The 14,291-nt window shown below is 43.6% G+C and overlaps 2 protein-coding genes across 3 annotated transcripts; both read right to left on the bottom strand.

Moving 5' to 3' along the window:
- Positions 1-223: 223 nt before the first annotated feature.
- arpc1b (actin related protein 2/3 complex, subunit 1B) lies at positions 224-6,372 on the bottom strand. Its single transcript, XM_068588717.1, has 10 exons — positions 6,169-6,372; positions 5,436-5,578; positions 4,536-4,640; positions 3,698-3,920; positions 3,483-3,590; positions 2,767-2,997; positions 2,608-2,683; positions 1,348-1,547; positions 1,129-1,219; positions 224-614 (listed from the first exon to the last, which is right to left on the bottom strand). The coding sequence occupies exons 2-10, from the start codon at positions 5,497-5,499 to the stop codon at positions 576-578; spliced, it is 1,137 nt and encodes a 378-aa protein (XP_068444818.1). The 5' UTR covers positions 5,500-5,578; positions 6,169-6,372; the 3' UTR covers positions 224-575.
- Positions 6,373-8,005: 1,633 nt separating this feature from the next.
- arpc1a (actin related protein 2/3 complex, subunit 1A) lies at positions 8,006-14,291 on the bottom strand. Of its 2 annotated transcripts, XM_068589043.1 has the most exons (11): positions 14,001-14,291; positions 13,310-13,390; positions 12,918-13,022; positions 12,492-12,714; positions 11,474-11,581; positions 11,213-11,316; positions 10,988-11,096; positions 10,418-10,493; positions 10,129-10,322; positions 8,914-9,004; positions 8,006-8,821 (listed from the first exon to the last, which is right to left on the bottom strand). In XM_068589043.1, the coding sequence occupies exons 2-11, from the start codon at positions 13,371-13,373 to the stop codon at positions 8,783-8,785; spliced, it is 1,113 nt and encodes a 370-aa protein (XP_068445144.1). In that variant the 5' UTR covers positions 13,374-13,390; positions 14,001-14,291; the 3' UTR covers positions 8,006-8,782. The 2 variants fall into 2 exon arrangements, with proteins under 2 accessions (XP_068445144.1, XP_068445145.1); XM_068589044.1 differs by lacking the exon at positions 14,001-14,291 and having other exon boundaries at positions 13,310-13,534.

The following is a 14,291-nucleotide window of genomic DNA, read 5'->3' as shown; positions in this document are numbered from 1 at the left end:
ACAAAACTACATGTACTGAGCTTTTGACCCGTTCAAACGCTCCGGATGAAGACCATGTGATCTGTTCAAGCTTCACGATGATGAGCATCTCTGAAGTAAGTGGCCCCTGAGTTGGTTTCTGCTGTTTCTCAGAAGAATGAGCTTCCTCGTGCTGTTAAAACCTCCAGATTCCCGAAAAACAATAACATGTGACCTGTAATGAACCACGCATTATTGAGCACTTTAACAGCTTTATTAAATGCATATTATGACCAGCATAAGCTTTTAACACATACTGTAGCCTTTCATCATGATTAATATAAAATTCCAGCTTTAAGCATATAGTTATCTAACTCATCAAGTACCATCTGCAGACCTGCGGCCAGTAATTCTGTATACGATGTTAAGTTTAACAAGCTCAGCAAAGAGCTTCAGAGGGATTACAAAAACACTGTTTGAACCGAGTCTGGTCGTTTCACTTGTATAGAAAATACCTGATTAAAATAAGGCCAAGAAGCTTTGTGTAATAAGGCAGCAGTTTTCCTTCATGTCTCCAGAAGCTAATATACGTCCGGCGGAGTGATGTAAACTTCCCTTCAGACTATCTTCAAATCCTTCATCGCAGACTCCAGAGACTGGGAAAAAAAGGGGGGACATATATTATTATAATATCTTGGAAAACATCATGTCAGCAGGATACGAATAGGGCTGGGTATCATTTAAAAGTCAAGACACTAGTGCTCTGAAGGTAATACTGATACCAATAGAGGGCTTCATTTTATACCTTTTACTTAATTCGATACCCATCATGTGAATTGAAGCATTCAGCTGGATAAAATGCCATCGCCGCCGAATGTATGTTTATCAGACACCACAGGATGTACTTTCAAATATTTATTGGCATTTCAGCACCCGGAACTCCATGAAATACACTGCGCTTGATTTAAAAAAATGATTGAATGCATTTATCGTTTGACTGGAGAAGTTTTAATACTTGATAGTACAGTACTGGGTTATTTTGGTCGATACCTTCAGAGGTATTGAGTTCCAATACGCAGCCCATAGAAGATATGGCAGAAATAACATTTGAGCACATCAGTGTATTCTTGTGTAATCTGTGCAATGTGTAAGTGTGTGCGTGTGCATTACCTTAACATCCCAGATACACAGTCCTCCATCCATGCCGGTGGTGCAGAACTTGGTGCACTTGTTTCGTCCTCCTTCCAGCACTGAGATTTCACTGTAATATAGTTTGAAACAAGTCAAACTCTGTTAAACAAGCGTTCTTTTTTGATGATGATGATGATGATGATGATGAACGATCGGCCCTTTAAATACACATTTTTTGGTATATTTTCTCCCCCTCACCTGATGCTGTTCTTGTGCAGGGTGTTCAGGTCCTTCTCGGTGCTCTGGCTCTCTGAGGCCCGGCGGTCCAGGTTCTGGAAACGCTCCCTGGCACTGATGCCCTTCTGGGCCGCCTGCTTGGGAACGTCCAGCTTGCCCCCAAATGTCAGGCTGGTTTTGGCACCGTCGTACACAAACAGCACCGGGTAACAGTCGTGGCCCTGGAGGAACAGACACACACGAGGAAGGACTGAACAATGTGGATAGAACATGAAGCTCAAAGCCCTAATGTGGAGAATCTCTCAAAGTATTTTGGGTGAATCGGCGGCATACATTTCTTTCAAGGTGTGTGCATCTGGGAGAATTTTAAAGCACCACTGTGAGGCGCTAAAGTGAAGCTTTAAAGTAAGACTATCTAACTTTTGAAAGAAGAAGAAATAACTCATTCTTCACAAGCAATAAAATGCACCGTTGCTTGATTCAATACCATCAGGAGCAAAGCAAAGCATCCGCAAAGGCTGTGAAGCACCGAGAACTGTGCTGCCAAGCAAAGAGTGCTTCAGCGCTCCTGGAATGAAATCATCCTCCTTCTATGTAAATTAGCCTCATTGCAAAACCAATCAAATTCACGAAGATCAGCACGACTATTGAAATATAGAACAAATCTATGTCTTCGGAGAGTTAGAGGTCAGTAGAGCATATTCATACTGAGAGACGGGGATATTAACTTAAATAAATAATATTCTCTCTGTCACATTTATAATTCTTTGCCTGAAGTTTTGAGGAATGCCTCTGCACCTCGTTGGTCAGGACCAAGGCTGAATACGTGTACGTTTCTTTATCTGAGCTTCTCTCTCTCGTTCTTTTCAGCTCGGCGAGGTCGGAGTTCCACATTTGCAACTGTGAACCTTATTTATTGCAAAAAAAATCAGAAAGAAAGCTCTCTGTGAATTCATTCTATATTAATTTCATATTTTATTAAGACGGGAGATTCCCCTAAAAACAGCAAAGCCGCCATATTAAAGGTAATATGGAAAAAATGACACTGATTCTGGGTTTATTTGAAGGCTCAGAGCCGAAATGTGTCGGCAGTATAAAGCGCAGGCTCCTCCAATAAGTCAGTTAGTATCACACTTATTTTTTGCATTTGGTTTTCTTGTTTAAATTTCATAAATATCGTCCAGCTCCCAAATCAGACCCACGCAAAACAAGTAAATGTGGATCAAATAAAACATGCTGATTCATATGTTCAGAATAAATGTAAATGTATTGAATACTCACAGCTGCTACTAAGCTGTTCTCCGTGATGAAGGTGACACACAGCAGAGGAAGGGACTCAGAGCTCAGGCTGTTCACCCTGCGGAGTCACGACAAAGGTCAAAAATGCATACAAACTCCCCACACTTACACACAAAGTACGCAGCCCCGCCCTTCTCTTACGTGCCGGTCTTGCCTCCCTCTGCGACAGACACCGTGGAGTCGTGGGAGGTCCAGGCCAGGCGGTTGCCGGAGTGCGAGAAGCAGACGCTGTGCACCCAACCTCCGCCTCCGGTGCGCCCCGCTGCGACTGACCCGCCAGATTCAAACAACATCTCCCCGAACGGCATCTTGCTGCCCCAGGGGGTGGGGCCGGGCTTCTCCTCCACCTCCTTAATGTAGGCGGAAAACACCCTGCGGGGGAGAGGGGTAAGGATGGGAACGGGATGGAAGTGAGAGAGAGAGGAGGAGGCAAAGAGGACGGAAACTATGGTTGTTCAATACAGGGAGGCGCAGACAAATTCGATTTGATATCAATTCTGCTGTGTCTTTATGTTGTAGTTGTGTGCTGTGAAAATCAGCTAAATGCATCCAAAGTGATGACATAATTGTGTGTGTTGATTAGGAATACGGTTGGACTTTAGATTTAGATTAGGCTATGAGTTAGGTGTTTATAGTTCATACTTTACTTTAAGTCTGAGTCCGTTTAAGTTTGTTTATTGAGCCGAAAATCAACTTTTTCTCAGACAGGTTTTACAATCTTTACAGCACAGGATACAAATAAGGAAAATCCCCACAGAAATCAGGACAATAGAAAGGCAATAGTATTAAATGTACTCCCTAAAATGTCCTCACAAGAGTAGTAACCCGTCTGCACAGCTCTTTGGATTCACTCCTACCTGCATTTGAAGTCACAGCATCCAGCAGCCAGCAGGACGTTGTTGGGATGCCAGTCCAGACTGAGGATGGTGGAGCGGATCGGCTTCTTGATGTGCTTGCACACCCACCTTCAAATCACAGCACGGCACGCTCGAAGCGTGTTAGTTCATCACAATCAAATGCAACCTTTTCATGTCAATCAGAGGCAGGAAAACTGTCCTCCTGAGATCCTCACCAGTCGTTTTCCTGCTCAAAGTAGCAGATGGAGATGAGGCGTGAGCCGCTGCCTACGGCGAACTTGTTCTCCTGCGGCGACCACTTGACGCAGCGAGCGGCGCGGTTGATCCTGAGGATGACGAGGGTGGGCTTCCATGCGCCCTCTTTTAGGGTCCACACGTAGGCGTTACGGTCCGCTCCGCAGGTAACTATGCGGTTACTGTCTGTGGCCCAGTCGATACCTGCAGGAGAAAGGTTTGACACGGAAATTTGCTTTCAGGGAACATGAGAAGGTTGAGGACTATTTACATTACATTCATTCGAGAGCTCAAAAATTTGACATCCACATAGGATTGGGTTGAAGAGACACGTTGCAAGTGCTTATTTTTTCTTTTTAAGAAGTGAGATGGAAGATGGGAGGACGAGAGTAGCTCTTTTAAGGTCCACTTTGATGTCTGTATGATAATATGATTTGCTTTTATGAGCACAAAGGCTAAAAACGGAGAAACAGTGAGAAATAGTTTGGCCCATAAAGTAAAAATGTATAATTTTCTGCACTTTTGCACGAATTAAAAGATACAAGATCAAACGTGTTAATTTGTGAGGTTCAGAAACGTCTGGTTGCAAGAATCTGTTCCCTTTGGATGAAGCCACGCTAACGGTTTCCCTCTGTTTTCAGTCTTTGTGCTAAGCTAGGCTAACCAGCTGCTGTGAATGAGGGACGGTTGAAATGTTAACAGACATGTTTCCAAAATGCAAGACAGTCACTGTACATCAATAGTGGACCGAAAAATGTTGCAAATAAAAAAGTGATGAAAGTAAATCACTGCGTCTGTGAGTGTGTGACGGTGTCTCACCTGTCACCTGCCCATTGTGCTCCTTCAGCTCATGGATCCTGGTCCACTTGGTCCCATCCTTCTTGTAGATGTGGACCTCGTGGTTGTTGGGGCACAGGGCGATCTCTGAGGCACGGAAACACATTAAAGTAATGCAGTGAAATGCATATCTACATTCATGCATGCAATGTATAAACAGGACATTCATCAGCGTGAGGCCAAATACACAGAGTGACTGAAGGGAGAGGTTCGCGGGGCCGATCAGTGGAGTGGAACGCCGAGCAGCTGACTTGCTGCATGAGAACAGATGAAAACTAGAGAAATACAGCATGTATCTGCCTGCAGGCAGCACACAGACACATGGTATCTTTAAATAGACAATGTGCAAAGAACTGCAACCTTCCTTCGCGTAACGTCGTGGCAAACCCTGCACATGTTTCAGTCAGCAGATGAGTCAGATGCAGTGTTGGTCTAAAAGCAGCAGTGTGGGTGCTTCAGTGTATTTTCTGCGGTGAGTGTTCAGCCTGCGAGCTGAGAAAACTTTACGTGTTCAGCTTACAAAGTGGAGTGAAACTAGGACCGCGTGGCTCAACCACAGCCGCCGTTTACGTCCGCTTTGCCCAGAAACTAAAGCGCTGATCGAAACAGCCAAATATGGCATTAGTTTCCTGCAGCTAACGGAGAACAAGAGCCTCTCAGAAAAGGCCCCCGGACGCCACCCTTACTGTTACAGGAAACAGGAAATACCTTCTCCCACCTGGGAGCCAATCACAAACCAGTGACTATTACACTATTTGTTCTTTGGCAGCAGACGCTAGTTGAAGCAAAATGTTCCGTGATGTGTGTGACTAAAACGACGCGACTCGGAGACACTGAAATACAAGCCCCGAGAGACCAATCGGAGGTGGCGAGCAGACTTACGGGTACGATCTTTGTTCCAGGCATGGCAGCTAATTGGTTCCAGCAGGAAGCTATGGTACGCCATGGCCAATCAGATGTTAGAAACAGACCAGGAAGGGCTGTGAGGAACCAGCGTCTGGTGAGCCGGGAGATAACGGTCACGTCTAGAAAAACAGAAGTGAGAAGATTCTTGTTCAGCGGAAAAAGCAAAAAGGAAAAGGAAACACACGACAAAGTTACAAACTGTAATTGAATTTACAGAACTATTAGTCACGATGCATTTCTCAAGAGTTGTTTTTGACTATTTGAGGTAAAAGAGAAATAAAAAGAACACACAATCAGCTGATTTTAACCCAGAAAGACACAGTGAAGTTGTCTCATTCAGGCTGGGTTAATGACATCCAGACTTCCAGTGGCATGAGAGGAATGATGCAGGTCGAGGGTAACACACATCCCCAAACAAACCCTGCGCTTTACAGCGAGAGCACACACCCAGGAAATAGAGACAAGCATCTGCATCACAGACATTTTTACAAGCACTACTTCAAAAAGAAAGTTGAGGTAACATCCACGAGTCTGTGCTCGAGTAAGTGTATGTGTGTGTGGCTTTGAGTGCCTGTTGCATTCTTTTAGCTTTTTCCCTGAAAGTGCAATACACTCACAAAGTGTGCGTGTGGGTGTGTGAGTTAGTGCTACTGACATGTCTAAACTCAGTATACTCAGTCAACTGTTAAATATTTTCTAGGCTACTTACCCTGAGGGCTGGACAGAGATGAATGGGTGAGTAGCCGCAGAGATGGAGAGGGAGTGAGAAGAGAGAGAGGCGGAGGAAGGTGACGGATCAAATAAAGATGATGGTGTTCAGCTCGCGGACTCTGGCCAGTCAACGCGAACGCCAACGACAGAGTGAGCTCAGGAAGAGAGAAGCTGAGCTGAAGAGAGGGCGGAGAGGTCAGAGGGGGAAGTGGAGGAGGGTACAGTGAAGCTCAGGAGGGGAGACATACAGGAAGTTTATGCGGGCTCATGCTTGAGGCAGAAAATGGGTGTAACAGTTGAAAAAAAAGGGAGAGAATGGGAGCAAAACGTTTCATTTTCAAGATAAACAAAAGGGCAAAAAGGGGAGAATGGAGGGAGGGGCATGAACACAATGCAATGTTCTACAAAAAGGAGGAAGTAGAAACTGAGGGGGAAGCGAAAAGAAGCGTGAAAGACACGGAAAAGAAGGGGGAGGGACGTATGGTCACTGCATAGAAAAAGAGGAACAAGGAGTAGGGGAGGGATTAAACTGCAGAAGGGGGGAGGAAAGCGTCAGGAGGAAAAAGTTTCTATAGAAAAGAGTTGCTCCCGGTTTTTTTTCCCTTGTGTTTTGAGTTATAATTCCTTAATATAAGCAGTTCAGATATTCAAACTCATGCTTTACCCAAAATATCCCCTCACTTTTCTCATAAAACTTTAAATCAGGCTTGGATATTGTCTTAAAGTTAGATATTTTTACTCTTAACTTTGTCATGGAGTTCCCACAAAGTTAATTCTTTCTTACTACATATTAAGCTGCATTTTATTCACTTTTTGCAAACTTTTCTCTTGAGCATCCATGCAATGTGACCCTGGTAATATATATTTATGTGCATCGGAGAAGAAACACCACTGAAGTTTTGATGGCATAAGTAGGCACAGGCCTAGAGGACAACATGAGTATTGCACTTTGGAGAAAGTAATCCTTAAATGTACCACCTTTACTGTAAATATGAATTCATGTACTGGTGACATTGTCTGCTCCGTTACTTTAAATATAGATTTTGGTGTTTTAGCCTTTTGGATGAATGGCGGCGTCGGTCAGTTGACCACTTTGGTCGAACTAAAATATTTCAACAATTAGGCGGATTGCCGTGAAACGCTGATCACGTTTAAGCCACACACATTTATCTCCCAGCATTTGTCCAATTCGTCACTTTATGACCGAATACCTGCAGATCTAATGACGTCCCACTAGCCTCAGTTAAAGTACTGCTAGTTAGCTAATGTTAGCATGCTAACACTTGACATTAAGAAGGTGAATATTTTATTATTATAATACTTTAACAGTGCACTATGAACCTTCTTACTCACAGATCTCCTGCGCAGAGGATTGTGGGTAAGATTTAGCCAGAAAAGCATGCTGGCCATTTTTTGGCACAGTGCATTAAGAATACTATGGATTGGGACAAACCAAATCCTTTTCTAGCATACTAAATAGTATGTTAGCATGGCTATTGGAACGTGATAGCATTGCCTTTGTGAGCATTCAGAGCACAACTGCAGCCTCACAAAGCCACCAGAATGTCTGCAACCACCTAAACTTATTTAACATGCATTAAAAATAAAACAAAATAAATTAGTGGCTGCTTTGGAGCGTAATAAAATTAACCTGAAACCTTGTGTTAATTAAGTAATAAACGCACAATGAGGTCAATGAAGAAACATGGAATTGTTACATTAACTGCACAAGAACAAATAGGGATGCACATTAAGAACTAAATAACCCTACGACTGCAGATCCACTTAATGTATCTCGTCTGGCAAAGATAAAAGGAAGAGAACAGTCGAGTGAGTTGTGTACTTCAAATTGACTTCATCTTTATTTCATGTCTACCTCATGATCGGTTACATTGAAATCCTCCATCTTGTGTGGTTTTAGTGTAGTAGCTACAGAGCCTAGTGCTGGCCAGCCGTGACTCCGCACCGCTTCTTTCCTTCTCCACCGTCAGATCCTGTACGCCGCTCTCCAGCCAACCAGCAACATGACCTCAGAATATCAATAACCCGGGTCCTGATCTGAACAATGACTTCACCCACTGGAGGAGGTCTACGACACGCCAGCAAGTGAAGCATCACGTCCTCCGTTCTACTAAACATTGACATTCAGAGGTCATGTTGAAGTTGATCTAAAGGTGACATACAGTCTGACTTTTGGATAAAACGCACCTTTTAGTGTTCAACTTTTGGTACATGAGGTTAGAGAACATAAAAACACACATTTCACGTCACGTTTTAATACGTGTCAGAGGACCTGTTCCACTTTGACACCTGGTTAACCTTCATTTAAAAACAAAAAAATAAATCAACAGTGATGTCACACGTCAGCTCAGGGTGTGTGTGTGTGTAGTGTATGCGTGTTTGTGTACTTTAGTGTGTGCATGAGAGTGTTTGCACACACCCATAAGAGTGTGTTGTGGTCTGATCAGTGCTTCAGCAGACACTCGATTAGGTGGTCAGTTGTGTGCGTTACTGGCTGCGTCGCAGGAGCGAAGGGAGGAGGGGAGCAGGGTGGAGGAGGGGAGGGGGAGAAGTGAGGCCTGCTGCGTTTCTTCATTCTTTACAAGATTTCTTCACATGATGCGCAGACCCTGGATAGAAGCTTCTAGACTCTGAGGAGGTAAACACAAACACACAAGAGAGAGTTAGGGCTGAGAGATCGATGCATCTCTGAAGAGGATTGCTGATTTATGTGCGTTTGTACCTTGAAGTCCCAAATGGTCATTGCTCCATCGATGCCTGTGGTGCAGAACTTGCGACAATCCCTTTTGTCTCCTTCATAGATAGACACTTGGCTGAGGACCAGACATTAAGACACATAAAGATACTTGAAAAAAAAAAAAAAGGGGTGAATGAGTTGCAATTTAGAAAATCACAATGAAGAGTTTTACCATGATGTCATGTCAATAGTGTGTACTTAAACGGCAACATTAACACAAAGAGATACACATACAAAAAGCATTGCAACGACACAAAGACAGTTAAAAAAAAGAAAGCAAAATCAGCGAAGTTCCCCTTAAATGGAAATGTTTGACATTTTGGGTAATTACTCCGACCAACATAAAATGTACATGTGGAGTCGTTTTTACACTTCAGCTTTTGTAGGGATATAAAAACCGAGATAACAAGGTGTTAATCAGCAAGCTTTAGATGAGCAGGTATGTGGATTGTACAACCTTTGGACAGAGGCATGATCGCTTCAACGAAATTTAGTACAGAAAATGTTTTCTAGTTTGGAAACAGGAAGCTGAACACATAACAGTCATCAGCTCAAGTTACGAACACCAAACAGTTTTCTCGGGATTAGACAAAGTACACAATGTAATGTTTAAATGGACAAATACAGGCTATTCACGGAGGTGTTTGAGCCCATGTGGTTGTGAGCCTGTTCCAATCAATACTTCTTACATAATGCAAAACCTATTGAAGAGGTTAAAATACCTTCAGTGGCCAATCATTTCTGTATTGATGGTAGCTGCATTAAGATAACAGTAATGCAGTCCTATACAGCAGCAATAAATTAATCCTACCATCATGACGGTTACATTATTACAGTTTTGCTGAAACCGTCTTGGAGACTTGAAGTTGTGGTCGGAGACTGTTGTGCCGTTTACTTGTATTATTATATTGTACCGCGAGGTGCATCTAATATGTAGTCGTCACTCTTGAGAAAACGTAACATTCAAAATCCCTTTCGTTTACAGCGACTGTATGTAAACACAGTATAAAGCATTGGGACTCATTTTGACTAAACTTTGAAAACTCGGAAAAACCAACTCTTCAATCGTTGAATAACTTTAACTAAATTACACTTTTGAACCTCTGAAAATAGCTGAACTTCAAATGAAAACTCTCGTGAAGATGTCTTCATATAAAATCCACATCCTGCCCTTCATGGACTCTCGTTACTGTGACTCACGTGATGCTGTTCTGGTGCAGCGTGTCCAGGGCAGTGTTGCGGTCCTCGGTGGTGGCTCTCTTGTCCATGTTCCTGAAGCGCTCCATGGCGGAGATGTTCCTCTGGATACTCTGCTTGGGGAGGTCGAGCTTTGACTCAAAGGTCAGCTGCCCACCATCGTCGCAACGGAACAGCATGGGGCAACAGTCGTGGCCCTGAAGACGCAGACAAAAGATTTACAACGGCATTAGTTACATCTCGTCCTGTATATTTTGGCAGTGGAATTATATAGTAAATGTTTTATTCTTACCGCAGCTACTAGACTGTTCTCTGAAACAAAAATGACGCTGAGGAGAGGAAGGAAGTCCGTCTTCAGCTGTGAGGGACTAAACACACACGAATTAGCACCTTAAGAATCAAATGACGTTTCCTGTATTTTTTAAAATTATACAGGCAGCATATTACAAACAATGATAAAAGTGCCGTGTGCTCTACAGGGCGAGCAGGTTTCCAGGGAGAACATGTTTATTTCTTTGGCATGGTCTCAAGCACCCACCCTTTCCATTCATGTCACCAGCAATTTGTCGACAGCAGCGTGTCATTATGTTAATGGTTGTTTACCGTTATCACCTTTATTACCACTGTTACCATTTTTTTGGTGAAACATTTTATCTCCTTTTCTGCTTTTAGTTGCTGTAAAAACAAACAAATATATACCAGTTCTAAATCAGCGACTTCTCGCATTAGTTGTTGAAATTTCATGGCCTACTTTGTCAATATTTTTAGACTTGTGTTTGTTCAGTAGAAAACTCCCCATGTTATGTTTAATGAGAGAAACCCTCTGGTTACAAGCATAATCAATGGGTAGAAATAAATATACCTGGCAGTCTTGGAGCTGTCCACCACAGTGACAGTGCTGTCATGGCTGACCCAGGCCAAGCGGTTACCAGATGCTGAGAAAGAGACCGAGTGGACCCAACCCCCTCCACCTAACAGACACAAAGTGGATTAAAAAAAAGGCAGGATTGGTAGTGCTCAATGGGTTACTTTTAGTCATTTTAAAAAGGGCTTTTCATTATCCCGTATAAAAGACAAAGATACAGACCCGCTCCTCCAAATTCTGCTAGCACAGCCCCAAATGGCATCTTGCTGCCCCAGGGTGTGGGGCCTGGTTTCTCTTCCACCTCCTTAATGTAGGCTGAGAACACCCTGGAGGCCAGAGAGGGAGGGAGGGGTGGGAGTAGAAGGAAAAAAATAATTAAATAGAGCAGAAAGCCAAAGGGTGAACGAGAGGACGTCGGCGGGTTTTGTAATCATTTATTCTTTATCTCTTGTCGCACAAGACTTCATTGTTAACGGCATTCACCGGCATTTGAAGTCACAGGAGCCAGCAGCCAGCAGGATGTTGTTGGGATGCCAGTCCAGACTGAGGACGGTGGAGCGCACTGGCTTCTTGATGTGCTTGCTCACCCACCTGGAGCATTTGAAAAAAGATAATTTAAAATATGAAAAAAACATAGCACTTTTATCTAACATTTATGTATAAATACAATGATCAAAAATTCTGAGAGACCAAATGTTTCAAATGAGAGATAGGAACAATTTGAGAGTTCAGCTGTTTTACGGTCTGATGTCAACACAACAGATCGAGTTGAGCAAAACAAAATGAAGATTAAAAATCAGTCAGCCCTGATTTGAGAGAGGGAGAGACTGTACGTCTGGAAATACTGAATCAATGAGCAGAGTGAAACCAAAGAGACTGTTGTAGTGCTGAGAAAAGGGAACCTTTCAAGCCTTGGACTGGATCTTTATACAGAACTTTGGCTTCAAACCAAGTGACAACAAACAGGTATACGCTTACTGCCACACCTGCTTCCGGCTACATTCACACCAAATCATGCGTTTCAATGATAACGTGAATGTTCCCATTCATTTGAAAGTGGCTAGTACTTTAGGTTGCGACAGTGGGAAACACAGAGGATGACGAAGAAAAAATAAAAAGCTATGGCAAATTACATAACCGACAACCCTGTATTGAGTACAAAGGCATTCATCGTCATACAGTTGTTTGTCATCATTAAATGGGTCATATAAGCGACACTCGCACACCACAGCACAACCCTGTGCTAATAGTGTGAATGCAGCTTTCTGCAGCTGTGTTCCAAAGTAATACAATGGTAGTTGATTTGGTTAAATGTTTTTTTACAGAAGGACAAAAAATATAATATAACACTGCATTTATAAAAGTGAGAACACACTACACGTATGAATGCAAAAATGACTTGAGTCCTACTACCAATCAAAACAATTTGGCAAAACAATCAGAAACATAAATTTGCCAGTAATCTTGCGTCTATGGTTTTTTTCAATGCAAATATTCTCACCAGTCATTCTCAGACTCAAAGTAGCAGACAGAGATGAGTCGGGCACCGCTTCCAACCGCAAACTTGTTCTCCAGTGGGGACCACTTGACGAAGGTGGCGGCTCGGTTGATCCTGAGGATGACCAGTGTGGGCTTCCATAGCCCTTCCTTCTGGGACCACACGTAGGCATTACGGTCTGCTCCACACGTCACTATACGGTCACTTTTGGGAGCCCAGTCAATACCTACAGGACAACGCAACAAAGAGAGATGCAATGACTTAGTTGACTGTTGCAACAATCATGAAGTCACTTGTGACGTCACATTCCTGAGCTGAAAAAGCGTTTACACACATAGACCATTCAGAGTGTGACCTGTGTGACACAAGCGCTAATGACAGTTCCAGACGCACTTGTTAAATTGTTTGTGGGATTAGTCGTAGAAATACCTGTTATGTGTCCATTGTGCTCCTTCAACTCATGAGTCTTAACCCACTGGTTGCCACTCTTTTTGTAGATGTGGACTTCATGGTTATTTGGACTGATGGCAATTTCTGCAGGAACAGAAAAGCAGGTTAACAGGGTGCAGATAACAAACAAGCTAAACCAGTTTCTGCTTTGTGCCAAATAGCAAACTGGACTACTAGACAAATCCTGAAAATAAACAATGGAACAACAATGTTTTTTGTGGCTGAAGTTGCACTCACACAATCATGCTACTGTCATTTGTTTTTAAACCCATAACAAGTAGCCCACTATCTGAACTGGTGTGTGAGGAACAAGCTGGCGATGGTAGTATTCTCCAAAAAAAAGGGAGGTGGCTGGCATAATAGAGCCTTACGTGTCCTATCGTGGTTCCACGCGTGGCAGGTGATGGGTTCCAACAGAAACTGGTGAAGGGACATCTTGTCTGGGTGTGGTCCTGAAGAAGAAGTCACACAGCGAAACTTAGTTTAGCAACAAGCGCCACAAACTCTGAGCAAACTGAACTCTCCCTCTACTAGCTGTAAAGCCCCAAAGATGGCAGCATATGTAATTAACTCTCAACCGGAACAGCTGTTAACTAAATTGCAACGTTACTATGACGCCGCTGGTTAGCTCGTGCATAATAAACCCAATCAGTCAATCAACGTCAGCTTTATATGACCGAGCTAACCTGAGGTTACCCAGCTAATATTCACCATAATCATTTCCGTGACGTGCTTCTATTAACTGAAGTTGAATTGCTTTGCTCACTACCATCACATTGCTGACAGGGTTTGTCGCCTCGCTCCGTAAATCGTTCACAGTAAAACATTAACTAGCAAGTTATTCAAATAGCTAGCTTCCTGCTCGCCGGTGTGTGACAGGCCCAGGTAGCCAAATGGCTCATTTTAGAGACACATATCGACGTGTTTGCTCCCCAAACGCTCCTCAGACGGCCTCACTTTTCTATAACAGCCTCCGGTTCTTCCCCCACCCCCCTTTGGAGGAGATGCCATTACTTCCGATGACAGCGACACCATTAGCCGTACATTCCGCTGCTAACTTACCTCGTCGGTCCACCCGGTTCTCCGTTAGCCGTCGAGCTAAGTGACGCTAGCGGGGAAAAGGTGAGATCAGGAATGGAGCCGAATTCGCGGACTCTGGTCAGTCGACACGAATTCGTCCAGGGATGTGGAGGGGAATGTCAAGACGGCCGGTAGGATACGACCGGCAGCTAAACTTGGCAGCGAAACCCCGTGGATGCCTGGCTGAAAGCTAGCGTAGCCTCATCATCAGTCCTCGGTTCACGTCGACGTCTCGACGAGTGCGTGAGAGCTCCTCTGGTGGCTTCAAATGGA

This window comes from Clinocottus analis, unplaced genomic scaffold (assembly GCF_023055335.1).
Source record: "Clinocottus analis isolate CAN_PGR_092001 unplaced genomic scaffold, fCliAna1.0.p SCAF_22, whole genome shotgun sequence".
NCBI classification, from domain to species: Eukaryota; Metazoa; Chordata; class Actinopteri; order Perciformes; family Cottidae; genus Clinocottus; species Clinocottus analis.
Note: the sequence above shows the minus strand (reverse complement) of the source record. Positions and strands in the feature narration are given on the sequence as shown.

Coding starts and splice junctions, on each gene's coding strand:
- arpc1b (XM_068588717.1), bottom strand. CDS start 5,499: ATGGCGTACCATAGCTTCCTGCTGGAACCAATTAGCTGCCATGCCTGG. Junction 4,641..5,435: donor CTGGAACAAAGATCGTACCC/GTAAGTCTGCTC, acceptor TCCGTGCCTCAG/AGATCGCCCTGTGCCCCAAC. Junction 615..1,128: donor TGTGTATCTGGGATGTTAAG/GTAATGCACACG, acceptor TTTTTTTCCCAG/TCTCTGGAGTCTGCGATGAA.
- arpc1a (XM_068589043.1), bottom strand. CDS start 13,373: ATGTCCCTTCACCAGTTTCTGTTGGAACCCATCACCTGCCACGCGTGG. Junction 10,494..10,987: donor GACAGCTCCAAGACTGCCAG/GTATATTTATTT, acceptor GTGTGTGTTTAG/TCCCTCACAGCTGAAGACGG. Junction 8,822..8,913: donor TGACCATTTGGGACTTCAAG/GTACAAACGCAC, acceptor TTACCTCCTCAG/AGTCTAGAAGCTTCTATCCA.